Genomic DNA, 14813 nt, shown 5'->3' with positions numbered 1-14813 from the left:
CATATTATGAGTTCTGAAAGAAAACTGAAGACTGCAGTGATCCTAAAAATGTTACTGCCATCTTCAGAATAAATACACTTTAAAATATAGTAGTCAACATGTGAAGTAGATCTTTCATTCGTTCATTTTCCTTTAGCTTAGTCCCTTATTTATCAGGGGTCGCCACAGCGGAATGAACCCCTAATTCCGGTATATGTTTTACGCAGTGGTTGCCCTTCTAGCCGCAACCCAGTACTGTAACACGCAAACACACACACACACTACGGCCAATTAAGTTCATCCAATTCACCTATACTTCATGACTTTGGACTGTGGGGGAAACCCAGAGGAACTTAAAATATTTTTAATAACATACAATATTAATATTTACTCATTTATTACTTATTCAATTATTTATCTATTTATAATTTTTTAATTATACAATAACAATCCATATTGGATTATTGTTATTGAGTAATTGTTATGGAGATTATTAAAGTAGTAGTAGTTCAAGTAGTAGTAGATGTCATTGGTATAGTAGTAGCAGTGGTAGTAAAGGTGTGGTTGTTACAGTAGTAGTAGTAGTAGAAGTCGTTGTTGGAGTAGTAATATAAGTAGTAGATGTTGTTGATGTAGATGTAGTAGAAGTGATTGTGGTAGTAGTAGTAGTAGCAGTAGACGTTGTATTAGTTGTAGCAAACGCTATAGTAGTATCAGTAGTGGTAGTCATTGTTGTAGTTGTATCATTATTAGTAGACATTGTAGTAGTAGTAGTCGTGGTTGTGGATGTAGTAGAAGCAGTAGTAGTTGTAATATAAGTAACTTTCTGTAGTAGTAGTTGGTGTAGCACTTGTGATTCATTATTATTGTTATTACTGTTGTCCTTTCTTTCTTTTTACTTTCATTTTTACTATCATACATTAATAAGCATTGTTGTTACTCCCTACCTCTGACTGGTTTCTTTCTATATGTTTTATTTATATCTTTGACACTTGCTTCATTTGTTGACTGTTATTGTTCCTTATGTATGTACTCTGACCTGTCCACCAAGTTACCTTTACATGCATACACACGCACACTCACGCACATACCAGTACCTGACTATATTGTTGTTGTTTTTGTTTTGTTATTGTTTTGTTGCTTTGTATTTGTTATTTGTTGATGTTTTCTTGTATTTGTATCATCTTTGCATTTTCTAATAAAAAAAATACAATAACAATCCAGAAAAAAAAGCCCTCGTGGCCACCTGATTTTTACCACATTTTCAGACCCTATTTTATATTTACTGTTTAGAATATATATAGAATATTTACTTTACTTATTTACTTTGATATATAATTTATATATATTTTACAACCTTTGACAATTGAAATTTCAATCTCTGATTTATATTTGGTGATGACTATGTCTGTCGGTGTCACTATTTAAAATTAAAGTGCTTATAATGTCTAATTTCTCATCGTCATAAAATAAAATAACAACTATGATAGCTGAGCGGAATCCCGAAAAATCAACCAAACCAATGTGAGGAGAGTTTACTCACACGTGGCTTGTTTTAATAATTTTGGTCCGTTTAAAGACTTTGCCGTATGAAAACGAACCGCACCAACAGCAAAAAGCTACAGTGAATACGTTTACATAGACACCAATAAACTGATCTTAATACGATTAAGAAAACAATCTGATTAAGAGTCTATTATGTAAACAGGGAGATTAAGGTCATAATCAAACTAAATAGAAATCGGATTAAGACATGGGGAGTATTCTGATTTTAGGCACTTTATTGAAGTACAGTACAGCGAACACCGCAATCACATTATTACCGTCGTGAAGGATTTGCGCCACTTTTTGCGAACGGTTAGTCTATACACACAAGGCTGTTTGACACTATTCTCTGAACCTATCAAGTCAGTGAAGGACAACAGACACCTGCATCACGAAATGCTGAGTTTTTTCCCATACGGCGTGCAGTATCAAATTCCATTAAAACTACGCTATCCAGCAGTTCATAGTCACATTCAAGATAGAGTTTATCACAGGGGGCATGCATGAAATGAATGAGTTTTGCTACGGTTACGCCATCCATCCGCACTACGCCGGAGTTTTCGAGAATCAGTGTACATACTCACAATAATTAATATATTAACGTATCTCTGCGCTCAGCCAAAACATGTTACATGAGAACAAGTATTAGATTCCGAAAACCAAAGTCATGGAATATGTTGTTAGATAGAAAACAAGATGAATTAATTATCCAGTGGGAGATCCTTGATGAACAATCCGACATGCACAGCTTTCATTGCTCCAGTGCATGCAAGAGTGTATGTGTGGTCACATGATGTGCGTTTTCAGTGGTAAAAGTAGCAGTGTAAACAGGGCCTAAGGCAAATAATTTGATTACTGAAGTCCATGTAAACATAGTCAATCATTCGTTCATTTTCTTGTCGGCTTAGTCCCTTTATTAATCCGGGGTTGCCACAGCGGACTGAACCGCCAACTTATCCAGCACATTTTTACGCAGCGGATGCCCTTCCAGCCGCAACCCATCTCTGGGAAATGTAAACATAGTCATTAAAACAATTTTAATCCCTGTTTGAAAACAAAACAGAACATCTACAGGTGTGAAAGCACCCTAACTCAAACAGGTCTGAAACAGCAAGTAAATAATGACAGAGTTTTGAACTACATTTCTGAGTGAACTCTCCCTTTTCAATCTTGAAATAGCTGAAAACTCTGATGTTACTACGTCTTGCTCGAACTAATCCTGCATGACACGCTAACTGTGCAACTGCAAAGACAGAAATAGATGAATCTTATTTATGCTTCTCATAGCAACGATGCTGAGTGAAGCAGTGTTTGTGTAAACAGTCCACGTCTAGCACTGAAATACACAGTCATTAAACCTATATGCTTTCTCCAGAGTGCACTAGAAGCGTGTGTTTACAAGCCGAGGACATGTGAAACACTGATGTGTTCTGTAGCCAGACTTTAAAGACTAAAATATAATCGCTGCGGTTGCTGCGCGCTCTGTGTCTGGCTAACAATGTCACAAAAACCGCTCTCTATTAATAGACAGCAAGACCAATCCTTTAGCATCTCGCATTCCTGAGGGTGGGGCGGCACAGCGGCTCATCCCTGTTTTAAAGATCAAAAAATGCGCTCGGAAATATGCTGGCAAATGCCCTGCTGTGAATGTCTTCGAAATCCACTGGGACAGAAGTATGCGCTGCGGTAGGATGTGGACGGCAGAGAAAATGACTTTTTTTCAGTTGGTTCGACCACCTCCCTGATAGCTAAACTCACTAATACTTTGGAGGTGGATTGGTGTGGAAAAACCCACATTATTTTGTGAATGCAAACAAGTGCATGTGGAGAGAAGCGACACTTGTTTCCACAATGTCCAACCATCAATCTTCAAGACAAGCTCACTAATTAGTTTCTGTGTGTTTGCTGTATGTTTAAAACGGAGAAGCACAGCAGTGTATGAAGCCTCATGTTTAACATACAGCTGAAGACTAAATTGTTAGCCCTCCTGTGAGATTTTTCCCAAGTGCTGTTTAACAGAGCAAGGAGATTTTTACAGTGTTTTCTAAAATATTTTTTCTTCTGGAGAAAGTCTTACTCAGGGCTCAACAATAGCCCCTTTCACACATACAGACCTTTCCGGAAAATTACCGGCAGTTTTCCGGAAAGGTTGTATGTGTGAACAGGTCCTTTTTGAAAATACCGGTAAATTCGTTCTGGCTATTTTCCGGAAAGAGAAGTTGTAACATTAGCGGCAATTTGCCGGAATGCTGCGCTGTGTGAATGCAGAAGGAAGATTACCGTAATAAGCGCGTGCACGTCTAGAACGTGCTGACGTAAGACGTCTGCTTTAGCCAATCACAACAGTCAGACGCATTTACGTCCGCGCGGTTTATGAGAATAAAAGCCTTTGAATATTTTTCCAGACACATTTAGCTGCTAGAAGTTAGTCAGATCACGTTTATATGTTCTTCTTTATGCCAACTGTATAAATAATCATCGATGAGATGCTTATGATGAGCCGTTGTTTGTTTACCTTCAAGCTTTGCGTGTGCCTGTGAAACAGCCTGTGAGCGCCTGCACACGCACATATTATGAACATCTCGACATGAGAAAGTGATCCTGCGAAAGTTGTTCACAATATTGATCATCAACAGAGTTTGTAATTTAGTCAAATGTTTACAAATACAAGCGCAGCCGTTTAAAGCTCATTTCTGGTTAATGATGTCAGAATTTACCGGTATTTTGGAATGGATGTGTGAATGCTCTTTTCTGGAAAATTTCCGTAACGTCCTCGCCTGTGTGAACAGCGCTTTTTTCAATATACCGGTAAAGTCGTTCCGGAAATTTTCAGGATATTTACCGGTATCACTGTGTGAAAGGGGCTAATAAGGACTGCCCGGTGGCCCAGGGCCAGCGTGATAGACGCTTGGGACAGTAGACAGGATCATTACTGGCCCGATTGGGACTGTGCTGCCTTGTCTCTAACATTTAATTAGTCTGTGACTATTAGTCAATTGCATGCATTTTAAGTTTGTTCTTTTAAGTCTTTAAACACTACCTTCTTTGTTATGTCGTAAACACCATATTGCTTTCCAGTTCCTCTTCTCAGATTTAATGTTTTGAGCATGCATTTTTTTCCGTAACTTGGTAACAACCAATACAGCGAAGAAACTGCAACATCAAATTATAAGGCTAAAAGAAAATGTCTGTTTCTAATGTCTTGCAAGCAGACATTTATGTGTGAACAACACGATAAAAAAAAATGAAGTCATGTTTTGCACAGTTTGCCGTCAGTTTGACAAGTCAGCCACCAATTGTTAAATAATTTCGAATCGCAATAAAATACCTCCACATTTTCCTCTGCTCTTTTTGTTTGCATTTTATAACAATTTTAAAGAATTGAAATTGTAGAATCACAGATTTTATTTTTGACACATTATTTAAAATATGCAGATAAAATAGCTATTAACTTCCTTTTTTTTTTTTTTTTTTTTGTGGGTGGGGCTAGTGAAAATTTTGGCAGGGCAAGTAAAAATCTGAACCACTGGCCCGATCGGCCTAGTAGAAAAAATGCTTAGTGTTGAACCCTGTTACTTATTTTGGTTTGGGTGAAATTATTAAATAAATATTTAAAAGTATTTAAAAAATACATAGAAAAGACAGTTAAAAGATACTTAAAGAATGTATAAATAAAGTACTAATATAAATATTCAAGTGCTGGGCAAAGATTAATCGTGATTAATCGCATCCAGAATTAGGATTTTTTACGGACTTATTTCTCTCTATTTCTCTATTATTTATTATCCATTATATTATCTCAGACTACTAAAATGTCAATAAAAGTCACTTTGTTAAAGTGTAGAGTTGAGTCAGCATCAAAAGTCGACAGATCAGAGATCAACATCCCATAATGCAATTCACAACCAGAAATAAACAGAAAACACTTGTGAATCCCAAAATACGGAAAAATATGAGTTCCATATATGAAGGATGTGATAGAACAATTTTTGGATGGAACCATTTCTTTGAAGAGTGCATTTGGAATATATTTGAGAAATTCACTCAGGAGGAATATTTTCTTTTCCAACGACTGTATGCCCTGAGGTGAAGTCTGTCACAAGATATGCTATCATTCAACCATCTAAAGCTCCTCTCCTCTTGATCTCCCGTACAATATACCGTCTGTGCGACTGTATTAGGAGTGTCTCTTAGTCACATGCACAATAATGTAAAAATCCCCTAAGATAATTGAAATCTGCTTTCATGAATAGAAAACACAGGGCGGTCTGGACTGTGTCTTTATAAGGACTTTATGAACAGAAATGAAAGCTGCAAGAATGCAATAATAATGCAAAGAGGAAAAATTTGAAAGGCATTTTTAAAGTTAGCGTTTTACATTCTTTGCACATACACTACCTGACAAAAGTCTTGTCGCCTATCCAAGTTTAGAAATCATTTGTTGTCAGAAGTGGCTTACATGAAAGGCAAAAGCCTCTAGATTACACTTATTTTAGCTAAATAAAATATGATCATGCTTTGATCTTTAATTATTTAATTAGGACAGTAAGCTCTGACTTTGCTCAGACAAAAGTCTTGTCACTTAACAGAAATGATGTCCAGTATAGAATATAAAATCATTCTGCAGTGGAGACAGAATGAATATTGTGTCTGACTCCATCATGAGCTTGAAGGTCTGCATCCATACATCTCTGCAATGACTCAAATCACTTAATAAAGTCATCTGGAATGGCAAAGAAAGCGTTCTTGCAGGACTCCCAGACTTCATCAAGATTCTTTAGATTTATCTTCAATGCCTCCTCCATCTTACTTCAGACATGCTCAATAATGTTCATGTCTGGTGACTGGGCTGGCCAATCCTGGAGCACCTTGACCTTCTTTGCTTTCAGGAGCTTTGATGTGGAGGCTGAAGTATGAGAAGGAGCGCTATCCTGCTGGAGAATTCGCCCTCTCCTGTGGTTTGTAATGTAATGGGCAGCACAAATGTCTTGATACCTCAGGCTGTTGATGTTGCCATCCACTCTGCAGATCTCTCACACACCCCCATACTGAATGTAACCCCAAACCATGACTTTTCCTTCACCAAACTTGACAGATTTCTGTGAGAATCTTGGGTCCATGCGGGTTCCAGTAGGTCTTCTGCAGTACTTGTGATGATTGGCATGCAATTCAATAGATTATTAATCTGAAAAATCTACCTTTAACTAAAAGTCAAGTTATTATTTGTTGCCCTTACAACTGGAATCAACATGACTTCTGTCAGGTAGTTTACAGTTTATGAAAAATTATGTCTTACAGTGTTGGATTGCGGCTGGAAAGGCATCCGCTGCTTAAAACATACACTGGATAAGTAAGTTGTTCATTCCACTGTGCCGAACCCCGATTAATAAAGGGACGAAGCTGAAAATGACTATAGTCTTTGCCATAATGACAGTACATAATATTTTACTAGTATTCAGCTTAATGTGCAATTTAAAGGCTTAACTTGATTAACTAAACAAGTTTATTAGGTTAATTAAATCATTGGTTCAAACCATCAGTTGTTGGTTCTGTAGCCAATCAAAAAAAAAACAATAATTTCTTAACTAGGCTAATAATATTGACCTTAAAAATTGTTTAAAAATATTTAAAAACTACTTTTATTCCAGCCAAACTGAAAGAAATAATATAATTACCTTGCTCTGTTAGCCATCACTTGAGTAATAATTGAAAAAGAATAGAACATTCACAGAATGGCATTCATTTCGCCTTCAAATGTATATGTTAAGTACATTATATTTGAATTTTTTTTCAGTTGTGACAGTTCTAGTACTGCACAAAAGCTGGACGTCTGTGGCTGCTTCCTCGCAAAGCCTCTGCTGACAGGATATATCTGCACTTGATAGTGTTTGTGTTACATTAAGCCTATGCAATCTCTGAGCTATGCCCAATGACAGCCATTAGAAAACCAACAAACATTCAAAAACCTCAGCATTATCTGTGTGTGTTGTCTATGTGCCAGTACAATGTTAAATATTGAAACAAATTATATTTTAACAATTTATTTTCAACCAAAACCATGTATTTTTTTTTCAAATGGCAAAACCTTTCATGAAAGCCAGTGCCACGTGTTTAGCTGCTGTTTTGATTTAGCATCACTGTATTTATGATATAGCAGTCATAAGATCAATTATTTAATATTCCAGCATTTTTGAAATTAGCTTTGTGCTTCAAATTGATCATTCTTAATATTTACATTTGCAGAAAATACTTTAAGTATTGTAGAATGTGTTTAAAATACGAACGAGTAGGTTTAGTTTTGTTCTACTTTATATGTCTAATAACTCTAGGTGCCAAATCAGTGGCAAAAACCCGGGCTCATTTGGGAATACATTCCCAGGACTACATTTGTGCAAACCACCAAATAGGTGGCTCGAGTGACAATTCCCTGCAGCAAATCCACCAGAGAGTGTTATGTACATTTCTGCCATCCCTAAATAAGTTACCGAGCTGTTTTCTCATACAGTACATGCCATTTACTCTTCTTTCTCATGTGTGTCTGTGAGAAACTGGCCTGTTGGTTGTATGTATATCACCTTGCAATCGACCTTCCATAAACCCAACCGATAGTGTTTTCAAAAGCAAATAAGAAGATAAAAATTGCATCACTGCCTCATACGTACTATGATTATACATTGCTGTTTTGCTTTTTTACTGGTTTTTGTAACAATCCTTCAATGCACTCGAACCATGACCGCTCAACCTCCCAAATACAACACTGTAGAGGGTAAGCTACTGAGCAAACTGACCACTCTGGAAAAGCCATCCATATGCAGGCCAGGTGAATGTGTTCGATTACGGGTCACAGATGCAAGTTGTTTTTGTGGTATTTTTTCTGTTCTGCGTGAACAACTGCATGAAAGGAATCCTCTATCTGTCAATGATGTATCCCTGTAAATGTTAGCAAAACTTGCCGGTGTCATACGGCCCTGTAGCATTTAGTTTACCCAGAAAATATAGGCAAAAAATGTGATTTTTTTATAGAATAATAAATAGCAAGACCACATTATGACAATGATGACTACCTGTATCTTTTACACTAGGAAATTATAGTGCAAATGGCTTTAAGGCAACATGAAAAATGTGGCCCTGGACCACAAATCCAGGTTTAAGTTGTCTGGGTATATATTGGCAAAATTATAGATTTTTTCTTTTATGCAAAAAATATTTAAATATTAAGATCATGTTCATTGAAGACATTTTGTACATTTCCAACTGTATATATATCACAACTTAGTTTTTTAATAGTAATATGCATTACTAATCACTTGATTTAAATAACTTTGAAGCTGATTTTCTCAATATTTGGAGTTTTTAACCCATCGATTCATGGTTTTCAAATAGTTCTCAGCCAAGTAATGTCCTAACAAACCAAATTTAATAAAAGCTTTTTATTACCTTCAATATAAAAAGGACACATATGACTGCTTGGTATTGTGGTCTGGGTCACAAATTAGACATGAGACCTTGAGGACCAGATACACCTTACATTATGGATTGTTTTGCTAACATAACCTAAGAAAGAATACTTGTTGCATTTATTTATTAATCATAGGTCAACATTTACTAATGCATTATTAATTCATTCAAATTTATCATGCTTGTTAATGTTGGTTAATGTACTGAGTTACACTAGCAATGAACAACTTTATTTCCATTATCTAACGTGAACAAAAATTACTGTAGTAAATGTAATGTTCATTACATTCATAAATTCATCATTTATCAAAATACATTAACCTACATTAAACAAAGACATTTGTATTACTAAAAACATTTTAAACATCTCTATAATAAAAATGTAGCAACATTTTATCACAGACATATTATTGGATAACAAACATCTGCTTCATACCTGAGTAATGCGACTTTTAAGCTCAGATCTCTCCAGTTCCCAGGCGCAGCGATCCTGCGTGTACTGCAGCTCCAGCTCCCCGCGTTTACTCTCCTCCCGCTTCACCCCCGACTGCACCTCCTCTAAAACACACTTCAGCTCCAACAACATCCTTCTGTTCTCTCCACCCTGCAAACACAGCGCACAACAACACAAAACATGTCGGCATTTTCACGCACACCAAAAAAACTAACAAATATACGCATGTGTCGCATGTAAAGAGAGCGGAGACGAAAATAGGATAGATTATTCATAAAAACCTGATTTTAAAAAGAAAATGTTTTGGACAGAAATATATGTTTTGTTAAGTTATAAAGTGCTGTTATAGAAAAACTATGGTGATATTTACAGATGGATGTACTATGAACATTATATACAGGTTGGATAAGCTATGAGCAGATTTACAACATATGAATATATGTGCAGGTTGCTATTAATAATCAGTAGTGTGCAGATAAATAAACATCAACACAAGTGTATATGTAACAATATATGAATATATGTACAGGGATAGATGAACATGATTACAAGTGTATTTGTTACAATATATGAATATATGTACAGGTTGCTATTAATAATCAGTAGTATGCAGATAAATAAGCATGATTACAAGTGTATATTTATAGTGGGTGTCTACATAATTACAAATGTCCATATGCAGTTGGTATGTACAGTTCAATAAGTAAACAGTTCAATGTGGTGCAGTGAATGTGCAAATTTTTAAATGTGCAAATGTTAAACAGTGCAGTTATTGCGAGGAGTTTAAGTTAGAGGAGAGTGGGGGGGTGTATTGGGGGGGGGGCAAATGATTACTAAATCACAAGTGTGGTCTATCAAAATAAGCTGATTTTATGTAGAACAACTTTATATTTTTCACTTCAAACTTAAATTGCACATTGGTACTTTTGATCCCGTAAGTAGGGACAAAACAATAACATTTACTGACTTACTCGTTTATATTAAATATAGCTATTGACTTGGACCTTCACTGTAAAGGTGATTAGTTACTTTAAATAACCCATCAAGCATTTTTTGTTTTTTAAAAGATGTCTAATAGACATCTAAACAAGGTCATCTTGGCTAAAACAGGGCTAAATTTGGGCTGTCAGTAAAAATCTAATAGAATAGGCTAAAACTATTAGTCAAATAAACAGAAATGGATTACAACACATATAAAGTCTGTCTAATCTGTCTATTTGACGACTAGGGCTATTCTTAGATGTCTATTAGATTTCCATTGAAAGCCCAGGTTAGCCTTGTTTTAGCCAAGCTGGCTATGTTTAGATGTCTAATAGATGTCTATTAAACACAAAAGTGTTTGCTTTGTAGTCAGTAAACCCGTTGACTTAAATGCAACAACTTGGTTTTACTTGAACAAGTCAGTAAACCTATTCACTTAACCTTCATAATTATAAACAGAGTTTGTTTACTTGATACTTATAAGGTAACGAGTTTAATCTCTTTTTAACCCTTTAACTCATAACTTATATAGCCAATTACTGTTTAAAATAATGGTTTACACGCACAGCATTGTTGATACACAAGAAAATCAAACAAACTTAATCCTGTTGCACTACTACACTTGATATAGGTTTAATTGAAAAAAAAAACAACAACAAAAACATGTTAAATGAGATTCTGAAATATTTTATGGCATACTTATATAAATAAAGATGATTTGGCATTCAAAAATATTTTATTTTGATTGTTTTTAAATAAATTTGTCTTCATGTTTTCAGATTTTCCATAGTATATGTATTAATTCCTGAACTTTTACCATAAACTGTCATATCTAGCATTTGGTAGAGGTTGATATTTTAGAAATTATGGGATGTGTTGAAAAAGTGTGTTAACTAGTGACATTAGGAGTTAAATGCAATCCAAAAATGTTATTAAGTTAAAGGGTTAAGTCAACTAATCGATTTTACAGTCTTGATAATGTTATCTGCAAACATATTTTGTCCTTTACTCTTTTTTTTTTTACTATTAATTACATTTTCGTTTTAAATTTCAGATCCATCACATATTTCAAAAGCAAGCTAACAATGCAGCATTTAATTATTTTGAGTTATTTATTATAGTTTTCGATATGCATTGCATTTTTAAAAAGTGGAAATACTGCAAACAAGTGGGAGGTACAAAATAAAGTATGGCTATTAGCAGTGTGGGACAAAAGTAATCCGACATCAACCCTTGCCAATTATACTTTTAAAGTAGGCCCAAACAAAACTCACACGAACTCAAGGACGTGCAACAGCATTAAATAACCTGTAGATGGATCATTACTGTCACACATTAAAAGAAAAACCTGACCAAACCGCAGAAAATCCTGACCTGACCGCAGAACACAGTGATGAAATCGAAGCAGCACCAGAAGTTGCATGCAGAATATGCTGTAATATGAAAGCAAATGTTGACAGAGATCCGAGAAAATCGACTTTTTTTTTTTTTTACTTTCGTCTTCGCTCTCTCTCCCCTATTTAGCCTATGCTGTGTACTTGTATTTCAGCCACTTGTCTCAAAAGCGATTCCTTCTCCATTCTCCACTCGTCTTTCTCGAAATCGTAGCGCTTTCTTAATTCCTCCAGCTTCTTCTTCATCCGCGAGTGTGGGCTCGGTTGCTCCAGATTGGGGGTTTGTGCATCCGCCGCGGCTCCAGGTGGAAGCTGCTCCAGGAGGTGGCTCGGGAATGATCGCACCCGGGCGGGACTCTTCTTTCCCGGTTTCTCCAGGCGAGAGCACGGCACAAACTCCCAGCCCTGCGCCTTGCTCACATACCCGCTTGATCCGTTCCCAAAGGCATTCCACATCTTTCAGTCCAGAACGAAAACACAATATCAGCCTCTCTGTTTAACTATTTGCTGTCACGGTCGCGCATACATTATGGAAACAACGCGAATTACTATCCGAAACCAGCCATTTTTGCGCTCTCCTCCGCGCTTTCTCGTGTATTTCCCTTTTCCATGTCAATAAAAAAGACGACATTGTCAGTTTACAGTAAAAAAAAAAACAAGTGTAGTATACTTTATACTACATGATTTCGATTTTAAAATAGCAGGATGTTTGGTTTTCTTTAACTTAATGGAGATTGACGCTTTCCATTAGCTCGTCTGCTTCAGACTGAAAATGACACCGATGGACTCGGAGTCAAGAGCCTAAAATACTCCGAGCTCAACTGATGTAAGAGTTCACATGTATTTTTACCTCTGTAACCATGTAGTAGGTCTGTCTGTTATTGAGTTGAATCATTCAGAGTCCTTGTGTTCACTCAAACATCAGCTGCAGGTTACACATTAACACGTATTAACCCTTGGATGGTGTAAACCCAATCACCTTAACACCTTACTGATTTGAAACTGATTTAAAACAGCATTGCAGTCAGTATTTATAACTTTGTGCAGTCAGTAACTGTGGCAACAATACTTTAAAGAGTGTAGTTTTCAATTGGTTATTAATGAATTGAAATGAAATGGGGTATATGCACACACAGACTTTTAATTTCAGTCAGCCAGCCGCAGGGCTTGCGGTTAATTGTCATCCTATAGAAAACTGCTGCGTTAAAAATCTGACTTGTGTATCAGACCAAAAAAGAAGCACAATTAAATACATTTTTATTTTTAATTTAATTTTGCTTAGATTGTCAGTGAACTTTGGCTCTGTGTAAATGCTGCTCCTGCTGGAGGTTTGCTAGAACAAGCTTTACTCCCAAAATGTGCATGAAAATTGCCGTCAATTAAATGTCTGGCACTAATTCCAAATGTGTTTTTTAGCCTAATGCCTCTTAATAAAAAGCAGTGAAACTTTGAAGAACAACTATTTAATCTCACACATATAAATATATATATATATATATATATATATATATATATATATATATATATATATATATATATATGTGTGTGTGTGTGTGTGTGTGTGTGTGTGTGTGATTAAATAGTTGTTATAACACGGGGAAGCGATCACAAATTAAGGAGCGGAGAAGGGAGGCGGGCTGGAGCGACAACGCGGGGAAGCCTTCACAAAACCGAAAGCGGCGAGAGCGTCAAAGTAGCCAGAAGTCATACATTTTCAATGAGAACCGGCAGCGAGAAACAGCGCGGCGCGTCTTCTTCGGTGTGAGCGTCAAGGAGAGATCAAATCAAGTCCACTTTGAGCTATGATATGACGCGGTTCGGTGGCAAGCAATCAAAATGAAGTAGCCCACTGCTTGAGAGGTGTTTAGAGAACACAGACCTGTGAACTCTGGTTCCGACCACAGCTGTTTCCAAGAGTTTGATTATTGCGGTTGCTGGATTTTCAATTATTGAAAATCGCGACGACGCAGGGCCCCCTAATCATGCGGGGCCCCCCCCCGTCCGCTACGCCACATATATATATATATATATATATATATATATATATATATATATATATATATATATATATATATATATATATTTGCCTTAATTCCTCGTGGCATAGATAGATAGATCCAGAACAAGGTACTGGAAATATTCCTTAGAGATTTTGCTCCATATTGACATAATAGCATCACGCAGTTGCTGCAGATTTGTTGAACATCCATGATGCGAATCTCCCGTTCCACCATTGTATTGAGATCTGGTGACTGTGGAGGCCATTTGAGTACAGTGAACTCATTGTCATGTTCATAAAAACCAGTCTATAATTATTAGTGCATTATGACATGGCGCGTTATCCTGCTGGAAGTAGCCATCAGAAGATGAGTACACTGTGGTCATAAAGGGATGAACATGGTCAGCAACAATACTCTGGTAGGGTGTGGCGTTGACACGATACTTGATTGGTATTAATGGGCCCAAAGTGTGTAAAATTTCCCCCACACCATTACACCACCACCAGCAGCCTGAACTGTTGATACAAGGCAGGATGGATTCATGCTTTCATGTTGTTGTTGGCAAATTCTGACCCGACCATCCGAATGTTGCAGCAGAGATCAAGACTCCTCAGACCAGGCAATGTTTCTCCAATTTTCTATTGTCCAATTTTGGTGAGCCTGTGTGAATTGTAGCCTCAGTTTCCTGTTCTTAACTGACAGGAGCAACACCCGGTGTGGTCTTCTGCTGCTGTAGCCTCAAGGTTGGACGTCAGCTGGAGCCAGTCTGGCCATTCTCCTCTGACCTCTGTCATCAACAAGGCATTTGTGCCCACAGAACTGCAGCTCACTGGATATTTTCTCTTTTTCTAACCATTCTCTGTAAACACTAGAGATGGTTGTGCATGAAAATCCCAGTAGATCAGCAGTTTCTGAAATACTCAGACCAGCCCATCAGGCACCAACAACCATGGCACGTTTAAAGTCACTTAAATCACCTTTATTCCCCATGCTGATGCTCGG

The 14813-nt window shown here is 36.7% G+C and overlaps 1 protein-coding gene across 1 annotated transcript in view; it reads right to left on the bottom strand.

The window, feature by feature from the left end:
• mtcl3a (MTCL family member 3a) overlaps positions 1-12795 on the bottom strand; it is a 29588-nt gene extending 16793 nt beyond the window's left edge. Inside the window, exons 1-2 of the mRNA NM_001365850.1 lie at positions 11956-12795; positions 9419-9586 (exon numbers count right to left, since the gene is read on the bottom strand). Of these exons, the coding sequence (NP_001352779.1) occupies positions 9419-9586; positions 11956-12267 (480 nt within the window). The 5' untranslated portion in view covers positions 12268-12795. The remainder of the gene's footprint in view (positions 1-9418; positions 9587-11955) is intronic.
• Positions 12796-14813: the final 2018 nt, after the last annotated feature.

This window comes from Danio rerio, chromosome 16 (assembly GCF_049306965.1).
Source record: "Danio rerio strain Tuebingen ecotype United States chromosome 16, GRCz12tu, whole genome shotgun sequence".
NCBI classification, from domain to species: Eukaryota; Metazoa; Chordata; class Actinopteri; order Cypriniformes; family Danionidae; genus Danio; species Danio rerio.
The sequence above is the reverse complement of the archived record's forward strand: the minus strand, read 5'-3'. Positions and strand labels throughout refer to the sequence as shown.